Source organism: Bos indicus, chromosome 11 (genome assembly GCF_029378745.1).
Source record: "Bos indicus isolate NIAB-ARS_2022 breed Sahiwal x Tharparkar chromosome 11, NIAB-ARS_B.indTharparkar_mat_pri_1.0, whole genome shotgun sequence".
Taxonomy (NCBI): domain Eukaryota; kingdom Metazoa; phylum Chordata; class Mammalia; order Artiodactyla; family Bovidae; genus Bos; species Bos indicus.
In genome coordinates, this window is record NC_091770.1 from 1,597,558 (window position 1) to 1,613,177 (window position 15,620).

At 49.4% G+C, this 15,620-nt stretch overlaps 1 protein-coding gene across 1 annotated transcript in view; it reads right to left on the reverse strand.

Moving 5' to 3' along the window:
- Positions 1–12,366, reverse strand: part of LOC109565489 (two pore channel protein 2-like) — a 57,152-nt gene extending 44,786 nt beyond the window's left edge. Inside the window, exons 1-3 of the mRNA XM_019969422.2 lie at positions 11,947–12,366; positions 2,361–2,449; positions 1,243–1,357 (exon numbers count right to left, since the gene is read on the reverse strand). Of these exons, the coding sequence (XP_019824981.2) occupies positions 1,243–1,357; positions 2,361–2,449; positions 11,947–12,021 (279 nt within the window). The 5' untranslated portion in view covers positions 12,022–12,366. The remainder of the gene's footprint in view (positions 1–1,242; positions 1,358–2,360; positions 2,450–11,946) is intronic.
- Between the last annotated feature and the right edge of the window lie 3,254 nt (positions 12,367–15,620).

Here is a 15,620-nt window from a genome sequence, read left to right on the forward strand (position 1 = left end):
ATTGTGACATCCTCATCAAATGGATACCACCAACCTTGGAAGCACTCACCAACAAACACAACTCTGATTTTTTACCTCCCTGTGCAGGGTCCTCCCCTGCTGACTCAGGGCTTGGGCATGTGATGGGCTCTGGGCACCTGGGCTTTGGCAAGTATGGTGTGAGCAGAGGTTGACGGTGCTTGCATGTTAGGATGCAGCTCCTTCTTAGACCCCCATCCACAGGGAGAAGCCTGAACCACGGGGAGAGGCCGAGAGAGAGCAGAGCAGAGAGCAGGGGCACTCCAGCCCCGTGAGCCCCCAGCTGCCCACCAGACGCACTACCCCAGCCAAGAGAAAAATCTGCCCAGTTGAGCCAGTCACCCGCAGACTCATGGGAGGCAGGAAAACCTTGTTCTTTAAAGCAAGGGTCAAATGAACTTTGTCTGTCAAAGGACCAGACAGTAAATATTTTAGGCTTTGCAAGTCATACAGTCTCTGTCACATGTACACAGAGAGGCGAGAGCAGTGTGAGTCGGGAATTAATGTGGGCAGGTCATCAATTTATTACTTGGAACCCATCTGCAGTAGCTCGGTAATCTGATGCTTTACTTCAAAGCACCTATAAATAATGACTTATTACTATGAAAAGAGCTGGAAGTGTGGCAAGTACAAGACACATATTACACTATATGCTCACATTGTCTACTCAACATTAAGTAAACATGCCTTCAAACATCACTTGTCTGTGCAATGTGCCCTTGTACGCATTCTAAAGGAGATCAGCCCTGGGATTTCTTTGGAGGAACGATGCTAAAGCTGAAACTCCAGTACTTTGGCCACCTCATGCGAAGAGTTGACTCATTGGAAAAGACTCTGATGCTGGGAGGGATTGGGGGCAGGAGGAGAAGGGGACGACAGAGGATGAGATGACTGGATGGCATCACCAACTCGATGGACGTGAGTCTGAGTGAACTCCGGGAGTTGGTGATGGACAGGGAGGCCTGGCGTGCTGCGATTCATGGGGTTGCAAAGAGTCCCACACAACTGAGCGACTGAACTGCACTGAACATATAGAAGACCCAAAACTGCCACTTTGTTTCCACTGTCTAGTGAGGAAAAGCATCAGCTCTGCAGAATTCTTCCAACCCCTCCCCCAGAAAGAAAAGGAAACCAAATTCATAGGTACTGAAAATCTGAGGGGAAGAATGCGACTGAATTCATCTGTGACAAAGTCTGATTAGCCGTTCTGTGCTGAGAGCTTACCAAGAAAGGGAGCGGGAACACGGCTGGTTCCTCAAAGAGGGCAAGCGCAAGGTTGACCCAAATGAAGAAGTAGGTGGCTGCCCGCATCGTCCAGTGGTTATAGAAGTGGTAAAGTCTGGAGCGGAGAAGAACAGAGGAAGTTACAAGCGAGAAGCAGAAGTTAAACGGCTACCCCGAGCCCCATTCGAAGAGGAGGAATAGGAGATAAACTACAAAGTCCAGGCTCTGACCACTCTCCTTTCAATCCTAAGGAGTGAGGGGTAGCGTTTGACTGAGTGCGCACTACAAAATGTTCACAACGAAAAAAGTCACCAGCTGTCAAAGTGCATTCTCTTAACAGTCTCAAGCTAGGATGAATACCCTCCTGGTGGGGTGTTGGAGACCCTGAAATGTCCTTTTGGAGGGCTGACACAGAGCAAGCCCTCAGTCAGAGTGACCTGTTATTAATATTACATGGCGCAGGGGCCTAACTGATTTATAATGTCTATCAGCCCATCTCGGCATGGTGGACCCAGAGAGATCCCCGGCACACGGTTCTCTTCTGTAGGGGGTATCCCCCAAACTGCCAGACGGCATCCAGGCATGAGGCATCCGCTGCTGCCTTTGGAGGTACTGACACCTCAGTCCTGGCGGTAAGAGTTTTTTTTGTCTTATTCTGAGATGAATCTTTGGTTTTAGTTCGACCTTTAGGGAGTTAGGGAGAAAAAGCTGAATTGTCATGAAAAGAACCAACATATGAGTTCCATCAAAAGGCGATAGAAAGTAAAAGAACAAGTCTTCTTATCACGTGGGAAGCTCTAAGCGAGCGAGAAAGACGCCATGTTTCCCACGCGGATGTCTTCTCCCTGTCCCGGGTGTCACTCACTCGGTTATCTGACCTTGGCATGTGTGCTGAGCGCTTCCCGACCTGTGAGGACCGCGCTCTTAAAACGTGGAAGAACACCACCACTGGGGTTTGCCCGACGCTGCGCGCCATACCCCAAATATTGCTCCAAATATTAGTTGATACAGTGACTTTAGTTTGGGTTCAACTTCAAGAATATGAAGTGCTAAAGGACAGGCGACTCTAGGTTTAACACTGTTTCAGTGTTTCAGTGACAGTTGAACACCTGAATTACCTGATGGCCTGAGGGGATGTCTCAAACGGAACGTTTCTGTTGTACTGGGCATCCGAGACATAGGCAGCTGCCAGGAGAAGCTCCTGGTCCTCAGTGGGAGAAAGAAAGGGGAGAACAAGTCAGAGCCAGAAGGGACACTGGGCTTTTCTGTTTGTAAGTACTGGGCGCGAAAGGAAAGCCCTCTTCTCCTCTCCCCCACCCCCACGCTGCCCCCACCCACGCAGGGAGGAGCTAGCATTAATGCCCCACCCCCGCAGGGAGGAGCCAGCATTAATGCCCGCACCCCCCCACAGGGAGGAGCCAGTATTAATATCCCCACCCCCCATGCTGCGCCCAGCCCCGCAGGGAGGAGCCAACATTAATACCCCCACAATCGCAGGGAGGAACCACCATTAATGCCCCCACCCCCACGCTGCGCCCACCTCCCACAGGGAGGAGCCAGCATTAATAACCCCACTCCCGCAGGGAGGAGCCAGCATTAACGCTGCCGCTTGGTCACCTCCAGGTGCTTTCTGGGCAGTGAGAAGCCTGCTTAGCGTTCGGGAATTCAAATACAGGCTCTCAGAGGAGGAGATGAAAACCACCTGGGTAATACAGCAGATTCTTTACTGTCTGAGCCACCAGGGAAGCCGCATAGATCTATTAATAAATGTGCTTAAATGGTATATTTCTACGTTCATATTGGGCTTCCCAGGTGGCCCTAGTAATAAAGAACCCGCCTGCCAATGCAAGAGACCTAAGAGATGAAGGTTCAGTCCCTGGGTCAGGAAGATCCCCTGGAGGAGAGCATGGCAACCCACTCCAGTCTTCTTGCCTGGAGACTCCCATGGACGGAGGAGTCTGGCGGCTGCGGAATATGGGTTCACAAAGAGTTGGACATGACAGCGTCTGAACACATTCATACACCAAGACTCAAACTATAGACTTTAAATATGTATGGTTTGGTGCATATTAATTATAGTTAATGAAGTTGTTAAAAATTGCCCTCCCCCCTTCAACAACAATAACAACAAAAAACATTTGGATTAAAATTTGATGTGGAACAATAATCTCACAGGTGAATTAACTGCTATAAGAATATAACATCTACTGATTCACATGCATTCTCAGGGGTCTCAGGGGTCTTAAAGACAGGTCATTAAAGCCTAAGAAACATCATATAAATGTGTTAAACAATTACTACATATTTTCTTTTATGCAGTTAAAAAATATTTTAGTAGAAACCCTCGGAGAAGGCAATGGCAACCCACTCCAGTACTCTTGCCTGGAAAATCCCATCAATGGAGGAGCCTGGTAGGCTGTACTCCATGGGGTCACGAAGAGTGGGACACTTACTGAGCGACTTCACTTTCACTTTTCACTTTCATGCATTGGAGAAGGAAATGGCAACCCACTCCAGTGTTCTTGCCTGGAGAATCCCAGGGACGGGGGAGCCTGGTGGGCTTCTGTCTATGGGGTCGCACAGAGTCGGACACGACTGAAGCGACTTAGCAGCAGCATCAGCAGCAGAAAACCTAATATCAATTATTGTTCTGTGGAATATCTTGAACCTTCAGGAACACTAGAGTTCCCCACGACATGCTTAGACAGCTATAATATTTTAGTTATAAAATAGCTGGCATCAGCAAACGTTGGTTTTTAATGAACACATTAATTTTAAGAAAATTCCATTAAGCTCCTAAAAGATCACACTGGGACAGCAAAGAATTCTGATACCAAAGTTTTTTTAAAGAAAATATTTAAAGTGAAATCTCTTAAAGACATTAAGAGATTTTTAAAGATGATGAGGGAGGGACTTCCCTGATGGACCAGTGGCTAAGACCATGTTCTCCCAATGCAGGAGACCAGGGTTGATCCCTGGTCAGGGAACTAGATTCTACATGTAGCAACTAAGAGTTTGCATGTCACAACTAAAGATCCTGCGTGCCACAACTCAGACCCATTGCAAATTAATTAATTAATTAATTTTTTTAAAAACGATGAGGGAACTCCCTGGTGGCCCACTGTTAAGACTCTACACTTTCACTGTTCAGGTTAGTTCTCTAGTGATCACTGGTCAGGGAACTAAGATCCCACATGCCACACGACTCGGCCACACACACACATACAAGAAAATCTTTCCAGTCCCAGGGCAACCCTTTGTCCACAAATATAAACAGTTTGACAGCTACTAATTTGAGGGCAATCATCCATACAGCCTCCAGGTGGAGAATGGAAAAAAAAAAAACATTGTTGCTGTTAAGTCGCTCAGTCTGTCCAACACTCTGCAACCCCATGGACTGCAGCAGGCCAGGCTTCCCTGTCCTTCACCATCTCCTGGAGTTTGTGCAAACTCATGTCCATTGAGTCGGTGATGCCATCCAACTATCTCGTCCTCTGACGTCCCCTTCTTCTCCTGCCCTCAATTCTTCCCAGCATCAGGGTCTTTTCTAATGAGTTGGCTCTTCATATCAGGTGGCCAAAGTAATTTCTCAGGCAATTGGGCCCTGGGGCTACCTCCCTCAGACCCCACCCAGACTCCCTGCAATGAATATGTAAGCATCGTGGCACCCCATCCAAATGACCCCTTGCCTGTCATTTTTAAATACACTTACACTTTCATAACAGCTAACTTACATTAATGTTCCAAAGCTTTCCCATTCTTAACGGCTATTCTGTTTCTGACACCTGTCTCTTCTTAGGATTCCATCTGCTCTGTCCTCTGGTTTTTCTTGTCTTCCTTCCCTCCATCCCATGTGTATGTGACTTCTGCCCATTTGTGCTTGGGACGAAGTACTCTCAACAGGCAGAGTTACGGTACGTGAACATTCTCACCTGTATTAAGCCCATTTGTATCCTCCTTGTAAAATGAATGACTTTTCATCCAACCCAAGAATGTGGCTTATGTTAGATATGCCGTTCCAAAACTGCATATACTTTTCAAGTTTACATGGGAATCACTACCCAGGTGGCATTCATGGTAAAGAACCCACCTGCCAATGCAGGAGACATAAGAGATGTGGGTTCAACCCCTGGGTCGGGAAGATCTCCTGCAGGAGGGCATGGAAACCCACTTCAGTATTCCTGCCTGGAGAATCCCATGGACAGAGGAGCCTAGTGGACTAGAGTCCATAGGGTTGCAAAGAGTTGGAAACAATTGAGCCAACTTAGCACGTATGCGTACCCATGTCTACTGTGAAAATGGCGAAGACTGGATATCAGGCATTCCTCCAGACAAGCTGAAAAGTGGCTTCATATCTCAAAACAGTAGCCCCAGTCTAGGGGAGACACCGCTGACTGCCTGGACAATAGATCTCACCTCCCAGGCACAATACAATCACCTTCAGAAAGTTTGCTTGTAAAGATCTTCCAGCCCAGATCAATTACATCGTTCTCTGGGAGGTGGGACCCAGCGCTGAACTTTTAAAGCGGCCAGGGGATTCCAATGTGCAGTCAAGATCAAAACATCACTGGTCTAAATATGGCCATTTTACTACTGTTTCTCATAGGTTTTGTATTTTCATGGCACTTGGACAATAATTGACTTCTGATTTTTTTTTTCTTCCCTTTTCTCAAAGCCATGACATTTCCTTTCCACTCCCCAAGATTTAAAAACATGTGTAAGAGTTTTACATTTTCTCCTCCTACCCTCCCCACTTTGTAAGCCTCCGTTCTGAGGAAGGTGAATAATTTAAATCCTTCAGGGCAAGAGGGAGGAGGGTGTCCAGGAGGGAGGGGGAGATGGAGTCCAGAAATTCCAGTGGAATGAACAACTAGAAGCTCCAGATACCTTTAAGTTCAGAAACCCTGATAAAACCGAAGCTGTTGATAAACGTGCTTTGAGAAATGCCAAGCGATCTTCCTGGCAGTCTATTGGCTGAGACTTCACCTTCAAATGCAGGGGTTGCAGGTTTGATTCCTTCTTGGGGAGCTAGGATCCCACATGCCTCACAGCCAAAGAAAACAAAACATAGAAGCAGAAACAATATTGTAACAAGTTAAATGCTGTTGTTCAGTTGCTAAATCTAAGTCAGGAATCTGACTCTTTTGTGACCCCAAGGACTGTAGCCCACCAGACTTCTCTGTCCATGGGATTTCCCAGGCAAGAATAATGGAGCAGGTTGCCATTTCCTTCTCCAGAGGATATTCCTGACAAGAGAGCGAACCCAGTCTCCTGCAATGGCAGGTGGGTGGTTTACCACTGAGCCACCAGGGAAGCCCCAACAAGTTCAATAAAGACTTTAAAAATGGTTCACATCAAAAAAAAAAAAAAAAAAATTCAAAGAGAGAACAAAGCCAATATGTCTTATTTAGATATAGAAGAAAATTTATAAAACTTAAGGTAAAGAGAAGTTACCATAAATTTCAAGCAAAGTGCTTCTCCTTGTCTGTTTTCCCGTGTCATTAGAAACACTATCCCCTCTCTCTGTCTCTCTCTCTGCCTTCCTTCTCTCCTTCCATAGGGCACTCTGATGTCCAGAATACAGCAGATCATTGCTTCCCTATGCACCTCACTCAAACCTTCAGTCAACAACACTGCCTGGTGTGCCCACAGAATCAAACGTCAACTCCCTGGCTTAGCCCTTAGGGCCTCTCCCTTCTGCCTTGGCTCCCTCACTTTCCCTACAGGAATCCCCTTCTCTGGCCCAAACTGATGGACTGACTGTCCCACTCCCAGCTCCACACCCACGCCTGATCCCTTGCATGCCTAAAGCCAGGAATATCCTTTCCACCCTCCTCCATGGGGACCCATCTCAAATTTCACTTTCTCCTTGAGGACTGCCAACACCAGCAGCTTCCATTTCCATGTGGGAAGACAGCCAAGGGATGCTTTCGAAGTGTATGGTGAGTGTTCCATACAAAGAAATGGCTTCTGAGGCTAACCTAGGCACAGCAGCCTGGGCAGGAAAGGCGAGAATATCAGTGACGACTTGGTGTGGGTATAAACAAATCGTGTGCCTCCGTGCAGAAAGCAACAGCCTAAGGGCCAAGGGCAGCCTGAAGATATGTTTTGTTTGGCCTAGAGAGTGCTTTCTGGATGCTGGCTACTGATTCAAATTTTTTACAAAACCGGAGCCAACACAAAAATGTGAACTTCTGGTTTCTCTTCAAAGGATCATAACATCCGGCCATGTTGGGTTGTACTGCAATAAGTTTTTGCAACCCGCCCTGATACTCGGTCACCTGAAGGAACGCTTAGTATTTTCCCCAATTTTGTGGGTTAGCCAGGCAGTCCTTCTAGTCAGGACCAACTTGGCTGGTCTCTGTGGTCATCTGGGGCTAGATGGTCTGGAACCAGCTGCGCTCACACATCTCGGCTGTGTGCACCGCGCAGCAGGCTGGCCAGGGCCCTTTCCTACGTGGTCGCTGGGTCCCAGAAGCATCTGGAGAACACACACCAACGCTCAAGTAATTTTCATACCTCTGCTTGCGTCACATCTGCCAACCTCCCACTGGCCAGAGCAAGTTTCATGGCCAGTGGTCTCAAGGGTTGGAGAAACAGACTCCACCTCCTGATGTGAGGGATTGCAAAGGCCCATTGCAGAGGGGGAATAGATCCAAGATGGAGTGTGTGGCCATTTCTGCAATTGATAGCCCACGTGGCACAACCAACTGGTCGTGGGGAGCTGTGGTCCTCACTGTCCAGAGGACGTGCCCTCCGGGTCACAAGCCCCAGTCCCCTCCCCAGCTGGATTGTTCCCGTCCAGGTCACTCCTTTTATGTTGCTCCCTGGGCCCTGTGGACATTTCAGCTCGTGACCACACCTGATGTAGGGTTTCCCAGGGGATGCAGTGGTAAAAAATCTGCCTGCCAGTTCAGGACCCAAGAAATGCACATTCAGTCCTTGGGTTGGGAAGTTCCCCTGGAGGAGGAAATGGCAACCCTCTCCAGTGTTCTTGCTTGGAGAATCCCATGGACAGAGGAGCCTGGCGGGCTGCAGCCCGTGGGGTCGTGCAGAACGAGACAGGACTGCAGACACATGCATGAGTTGATCTCTACCTGATTTAATGAACACCTTCCCAAGCCCTCCTGGTCACTGCCCTTTCCTCTTGCAAGGAACCTCTCTGAAAATTGCTATAAGGGAACACCAGTGAACCAAGAGCCCCCAGACAGGGTGAGCTAAGAGTTGGGATGAACAGGTTTAAGAAGAACATTAAAAAAAGAAGCACACGAAGTATCAAGAGGTAATCACACAGAGGCACAAGGAAACAGCCTAGGACTGTTCTCAGCCTTGGCTGCCCTTTCGATACTTAGTAGCTTTAAAATTACTGTTGCTGGGACTTCTCTGGTGGTCCACTGGTTAAGACTCCAGGCTTCCAATACACAGGGTGTGGGTTTGATCCCTGGTTGGGAAGATCCTGCATTCTGCAAGGTGCAGCCAAAATCAGGAGAAAAAATTACTATTGCCCAGGCCACACCCAGGTCAATTAAATCAGAATCTCAAGGTAGAGTTTAAACCCAGATAATTTCCTTTTTTAATTAATTAATTAATTTTTAATTGGAGGGTGATTGCTTTACAATATTGTGTTGGTTTCTGTCATCTATCTACACGAATCAGGCATAGGTATACATATGTCCCCTACCCCTTGAACCTCCCTCCCATCTCCCACCAAACCGAGATACGTTTCTAAAAACTCCCCGGGTAATTCTGCCCAACAGTAAGGCTGAGAATCACTAGCATCAGATTATTTCTGTTTCAAAACTGAAAGTATTGGTCAAAGCACCAGAATGGCTTGCCATCTCAGTTCGGTCGCTCAGTCATGTCCGACTCTTTGTGACCCCGTGAATCGCAGCAAGCCAGACCTCCCTGTCCATCACCAACTCCCGGATTTCACTCAAATTTATGTGTCATCGGTGATGCCATCCGGCCATCTCATCCTCTGTCGTCCCCTTCTCCTCCTGCCCCCAATCCCTCCCAGCATCAGGGTCTTTTCCAATGAGTCAAATCTTCGCATGAGGTGGCCAAAGTATTGGAGATTCAGCTTTAGCATCAGTCCTTCCAATGAACACCCAGGACTGATCTCCTTCAGAATGGACTGGTTGGATCTCCTTGCAGTCCAAGGGACTCTCAAGAGTCTTCTCCAACACCACAGTTCAAAAGCATCAATTCTTCAGCGCTCAGCTTTCTTCACAGTCCAACTCTCACATCCATACATGACCACTGGAAAAACCATAGCCTTGACTAGATGGACCTTTGTTGGCAAAGTAATGTCTCTGCTTTTGAATATGCTATCTAGGTTGGTCATAGATAACTTTCCTTCCAAGCGTCTTTTAATTTCATGGCTGCAATCACCATCTGCAGTGATTTTGGAGCCCCCCAAAAGAAAGTCTGACACTATTTCCACTGTTTCCCCATCTATTTCCCATGAAGTGATGGGACCAGATGCCATGATCTTCGTTTTCTGAATGTTGAGCTTTAAGCCAACTTTTTCACTCTCCTCCTTCACTTTCATCAAGAGGCTTTTTAGTTCCTCTTCACTTTCTGCCATAAGGGTGGTGTCATCTGCATATCTGAGGTTATTGATATTTCTCCCGGCAATCTTGATTCCAGCTTGTGCTTCTTCCAGCCCAGCGTTTCTCATGATGTACTCTGCATGTAAGTTAAATAAGCAGGGTGACGATATACAGCCTTGACATACTCCTTTTCCTATTTGGAACCAGTCTGTTGTTCCATGTCCAGTTCTAACTGTTGCTTCCTGACCTGTATATAGGTTTCTCAAGAGGCAGGTCAGGTGGTCTGGTATTACCATCTCTTGAAGAATTTTCCACAGTTTATCGTGATCCACACAGTCAAAGGCTTTGGCATAGTCAATAAAGCAGACATAGATGTTTTTCTGGAACTCTCTTGCTTTTTCAGTGATCCAGCAGATGTTGGCAATTTGATCTCTGGTTCCTCTGCCTTTTCTAAAATCAGCTTGAACATCTGGAAGTTCACAGTTCACATATTGCTGAAGCCTGGCTTGGCAGCCAAAAGCAACACCAGGCAGAAAAGGGTTCTAAAAAACTGCTTCAAAGGAGAGGACAGAAATGCATTTCAGGTGACTAGGCAGTTTCTTATTAAGTGACCCCAAACTAACTTTTAAAAAGGTTAACCAGGTCAGACTGGTACCTAGTGTCTGAGGTCTGAGCTGCAGTTTAATGACTTAGTCGATACTGTTATCTCAGAAACTAGGGTTCTGCTGACAGTGACCTGTTGGTACCAGGCTCTTCATCCGCTCTGCCTGCTCCAGGCTGACCCCTGCAGGCATGCATTAAGCTTATGTCTCACTCAGGACTCAGCCGGGACTCTGGGCTGTTTTCAGCCCTCCTGGCATTTCTAGAGGCCTGCAGTTACTTTTTTACATTCTTTAATTTTGACAACAGTCTCAAAAGATTTTCCTGTTGCAGAAGACTGGTGCTCACCGTCAGCGTCATCAGTTTGCGGAATGAGGGGAGCAAGACCTGGGTTGGGTCAGAGCCAGGGACCAAGAATCCTTTTCCTTCTCTTCCTTCTTGACCTGCTTTTCTCTGCTTAATCCTTTAAGGGACAGGGGACATGGTAGAATCTGCCTGTTGGAAGTTGCCAAGCCCCTTTGAGAGGCCAGTAGGCCAGGGAGCACTGGGGGAACAGGGCATTTAACCCCACCCAGAAGCCTGCCCCTTGGACCATCCTGAGCAGGCTGCAGGGGCCACATAGCTGAAGCGGGGAGGAAGGGGAAGACTTCTCCATACACTCAAGGAGACAAAGGACTAAAACGCCTATCACCTCCCACACACCTGCAGGAGTAAAGGACACGCCTCCGTGTGCCAAGCAAGGCGCCCTGGGCCTCACCGACACCGTCTTCTCGAGACGGGTGTGATTTATCACCGCCAGCCTTACAAAGTGGGAAACCAGAGACTTCCAGCGTCTTGTCATTCACATCTAAAATTTCCTGACTCAGAGCCGAGGCTCTTTCCATTGGCGCCCTGCCTGCCTCTCCACTGAGTTCTTGTTCAGGGAAAGGAAACAGCCCGAGAAGAACTCTTTCCAGTTCCCAGTCTTCCCAAGCTCAGGCGGTCTGGGTGAAAGCAGAGCTGAGCGACTGCGCAGCGCGTCTTCCCGGCCGCAGGGATCCGAAGAGCCAGGGCGACAGCAGCGCTCCCCGCCTCACATCCTCCAGCCTCCCAGGCTTTCCCCTTGCGGCGGGACCCTCGCTTGGCTTCCTGCCGACATGGAGCTCCGTGCTGCGGGCACGGGCCACCCAGACCCGGGGGCGCGCCACACGGAGACAGGATCCCCAACACGCAGCCGGAGTGCCGATCCCAGCTTGGCCCCGGCCTCCGGGTACGGGCTTGACAGCTCCAGTAACGACCCGAATGCGCGGGGCTGAGGCCAGGGGCACGGCGCCTCTGCGCTCCAGCGGCGGTGCGCCTCCCGCACCCGAGCACCCAGAGGACCCAGAGGACCGAAGAAGCCCGGGGGCGGAGGGGCTCTGCAGCCGCATCTCCATCCCGGGGCCCTCGTTCCCAGCGGCTGGTACTGGCTGGGCTCGGGGTCGCTCTCCATCCAGGAGTCCCGAGGACCGCGGACGCGGGGCTGGAGGCGCTGCCGTCCGCGCGCAGCCACCAGCCCTCGGGGCACCCTTACCTCCAGGTCGGGCGGCTCCTCGGAGGACGACGGGCGCGAGTGATGGGTCCCCGCGGCTCGGCTGTTCCCGGGCATCGCGGCGGCGACGCGCGGGGCGGGGATGGGGCAGAACTGGGCCCCGGGCAGCGGACTCAGCCCTCGGGCTGCTGGAGGCACGGGCTTGGCGCGCTTCGCACGGCCCTTCGCGTGACTGCGGCGGAGCCCCAAGGGTGGAGGATTGGCGGCGGGCGCGGCGGGTCCCCGGCTCTGGCCCCTTCCCGCCCTGCCCCCGGAGTAGTGCTGGAGCCGGGGGCGGGGACGCGGTCTCGTCCGGGGCGGGGGCGGTGGGGGCGGGACGCTAGGGGCTGAGCGGATCCGAGGGGCAGTGCGGGGTTAGAGGCTAAGCTGGCGAAGGGTCCCAGCCGTGCGCCCTGGGCGTGTGACTGCGCTTAGCTTTCTGTATCAATAAAATAGGAACAAGACCTTCCTCCCAGGGTTGTTGCGAGAATTAAAGGAGTTACTGTATTCAGTTGCTGCCACTGGCAGCTGCCCGGTAAATTATGTTTCCTTCCGAGTGGAACCCCCTGGAGAGCTGGGTGTGGACCCAGAGAAGGGCCTCCTGGGGCAGATACCTCTGAGAAGGGGTGTGCTAACCTTCCTCCCTTCCCTGGTGCACCCCAGTGTCAGCCTGGCCAGGAACTTGGGGTTACCAGAGCCTCTGAATTTGGAAAGAAAGCAGATTAGATTTTCATGAGACTATTCCTGATTTTTTTTAATGTTGGGATGAATTTTAAAATAATAATAATAAATGTTTACATGGGTTTTTTTTTTTGTTTTTTTTTTGTTTTTTTGCTTGTAGGGCAGGCAGTGCTGGGCTCCTGCACCAGTGAACTTCACTGAAAAGTGAAAGTGTTAGTTGCTCAGTCCTGTCTGACTCTTTGTGACCCCATGGACTGTAGCCTGCCAGGCTCCTCTGTCTATGGGGTTCTCCAAGAATACTGGAGTGGGTTGCCATTTCCTTCTCCAGGGGACTCTTCCCGGACCAGTGATCAAATCCCTCTCTCCTGCGTTGGCAGGTGGATTCTTTACCACTGAGCCACCAGGAAAGCCCAAGAAATTCACTAATACTTCTCAAAGGAGGAAGAAGCCTGGCAGGGCAGGGACTGACCCTGGTCACCTAGCAAGAGGCACAGTGTTCCTCTGGGCTCATCAGGACTACTCTGTGCTTGGTACTGATGGATGCCAAGGTCCAGGTAGGGTACTGTGGTGGGCAGAATTATCACCCACCCACCCCAAGATTCCAGATCCTAATGCCTAGGACTGCGAATCTGTCACTTTACTCCTCTAAAGCAGGAGTCCCCAACCTTCCAGATCTCATGCCTGATGATCTGAAATGGAGTTGATGTAATAATAATAGAAATGAAGTCGCAATAAATGTGTCCCCACACCATCCCACCACCCCATCTGTGGAAAAGTTGTCTTCCATGAAATTGGTCCTTGGTGCCAAAAAGTTTGAGGACAAATGCTCTAAAAAGACTTCACAGTACTGTTACTAATCAGTTGATCTTAAAACACAGATTGTCCTGGATTATCTAAAGTCACTCAGTGCAATCACAGGAGCCCTTAGAAACAGAGGAGGAACGCAGAATGAGAGGTGAGAGATGGTGGTCCTGGAAGGACTCGGTGTGCCTGATGGGAATGCTGCTGTCCTGAAGATGAAGGGGAGCTACAAGGAACCGAATCTGCCATCAACTTAAATGAGCCTGAATGGGAATTCTCCCCAGAATCTCCAGGAAAGAACACACCAACTTTGTTTCAGTGGCTTGAGACTCAGAGCGTAGAATCCAGCCATACCTTCCTGGACTTCTGACCACAGACCGCGCTAATACATCGATGTTCATTTAAGCCCCTGAGTTTGTGGCACTTGGTTACATGCAAGAGAAAATGAATATAGGACCCTAGACTGCTTTTCAATGCCAGAGTCAAATTCTTTCGGTGAGGCTGGCCTGCAGTGAGAAGGGCAGGTGGCCCCAGATCCTTAGTAGGCATGCTGGGCACTGCATTTGCCACCATCCACCTCTTCTGGTTTTCCCCCCCTCAATTCAAGCTTTACACCCTCTGGGAGGCCCTTCCTCAACTTCTCCCAGCAGTGGATCACTTCCTCTCTGTGGTCCCATGCTCTTCATGAAAACAGCCATGTGGTACCTCAGTTCTTCTATTTGTATATTTTGTCACACACCACCGGGCCACCAGCACCTGGTGGAGGAGGGACTGGGAACAGTGATGTCTGAATCTCCAGTGCCTGGCACAGAGCAGGCACGTGGCAGGTAAGTGAAATGCAAAAACGGAATTCATAGCAGCTTGTGGCCGGTGGTTCTTGTTTACAGGGTGTCTGCAATAATGAGTTCTTGTCACTGTTTATTGTGTGGATTACCCTAAAACTCTCTACATGCTCTTGAGAAAAGACAGTGATTCTATTTCTATCCAAAATCATGACGTATGGAATGGTTGTTTTATGGTGGGGTCTTTTAAAATGGCTTTTCATCAGTACAGTGTAAATGTGCGCATTGTAAAGCAGAAGAGTGAAAGTGAGCTCTCTCAGTCGTGTCCGACTCTTTGTGACCCCGTGGACCGTAACCTACCAGGCTCTTCTGTCCATGGGATTTTCCAGGCAAGAATACTGGAGTGGGTTGCCATTTCCTTCTCCAGGGGATCTTCCCGACCCAGCAATTGAACCCGGGTCTCCTGCTTTGCGGGCAGACGCTTTACCGTTTGAGCCACCAGGGAAGCCCTTTTAAAGTAAAAACAACTCATCAAAGATAACCATGGTTAGTGCATTTCGGCGAGCAGCCTTCTCCGCATCTCTCTATGTGTGCACACAAACATACATGTATGCAGTTCTGTGTACATGAGATTATATTCTACCCTGAAGATGCTGTTGATCTTCTATCTACATCCTTCCTACCCAGGAACCCAGAATCAGGCCAGACTTCTACCCTCACTAGAGGAGAATCCTTAATGAGGATTCTCACTAAGAGAATCTATACAGGCTAATCTATACAAGGTGTTTCCTGCCAACAGTTACCAAGGGAAGAATGTAACTTAAGGTAGCTCAACCCATTTTTAAAAAGGCATGGGCTGGGCTTCCCTGGTGGTTAAGAACCCGCCTCCCAATGCAGGGGACACTGGTTTGATCCCTGGTCTGGGAAAATCTCACATGCTGCCAAGCAGCTAAGCTCGTGTGCCACAACTGCTGAGCCTGTGCTCCGGAGCTCAGGAGTCACAGCTTCAGGAGCCTGCCCACCTGAGATCCCATGCTCCACCGCAAGAGAAGCACCAAAACTGGAGAGAAGCCTCTGCTCGCCACACCTAGAGAAAGCCCACTCTCAGCAATGAAGAACCCCACACACAGCCTGAAAATACTTTTAAAAAAGCTATTGGCTTGAGAGCAAAGACTTTTTCTCTCTCTTCCCTCCCTTTCTATAAACGTAAATTTTTAAAACTCAAGAAACACATTTTCCTAATGGCCACTGACAACCGTCTTCCAGCCAGCCTTGGGTAAGGATGATGCTGTGGATGGTAGAGCAGAGAGATATATACAGGCATCCAGGTCTCTGAGGACCTTGTGGAGAGACTGCTTTTTGGTACCTCCCTCCTTACAACTGTCTAACTGTTGTAGGAAGGGGGACCCCTTC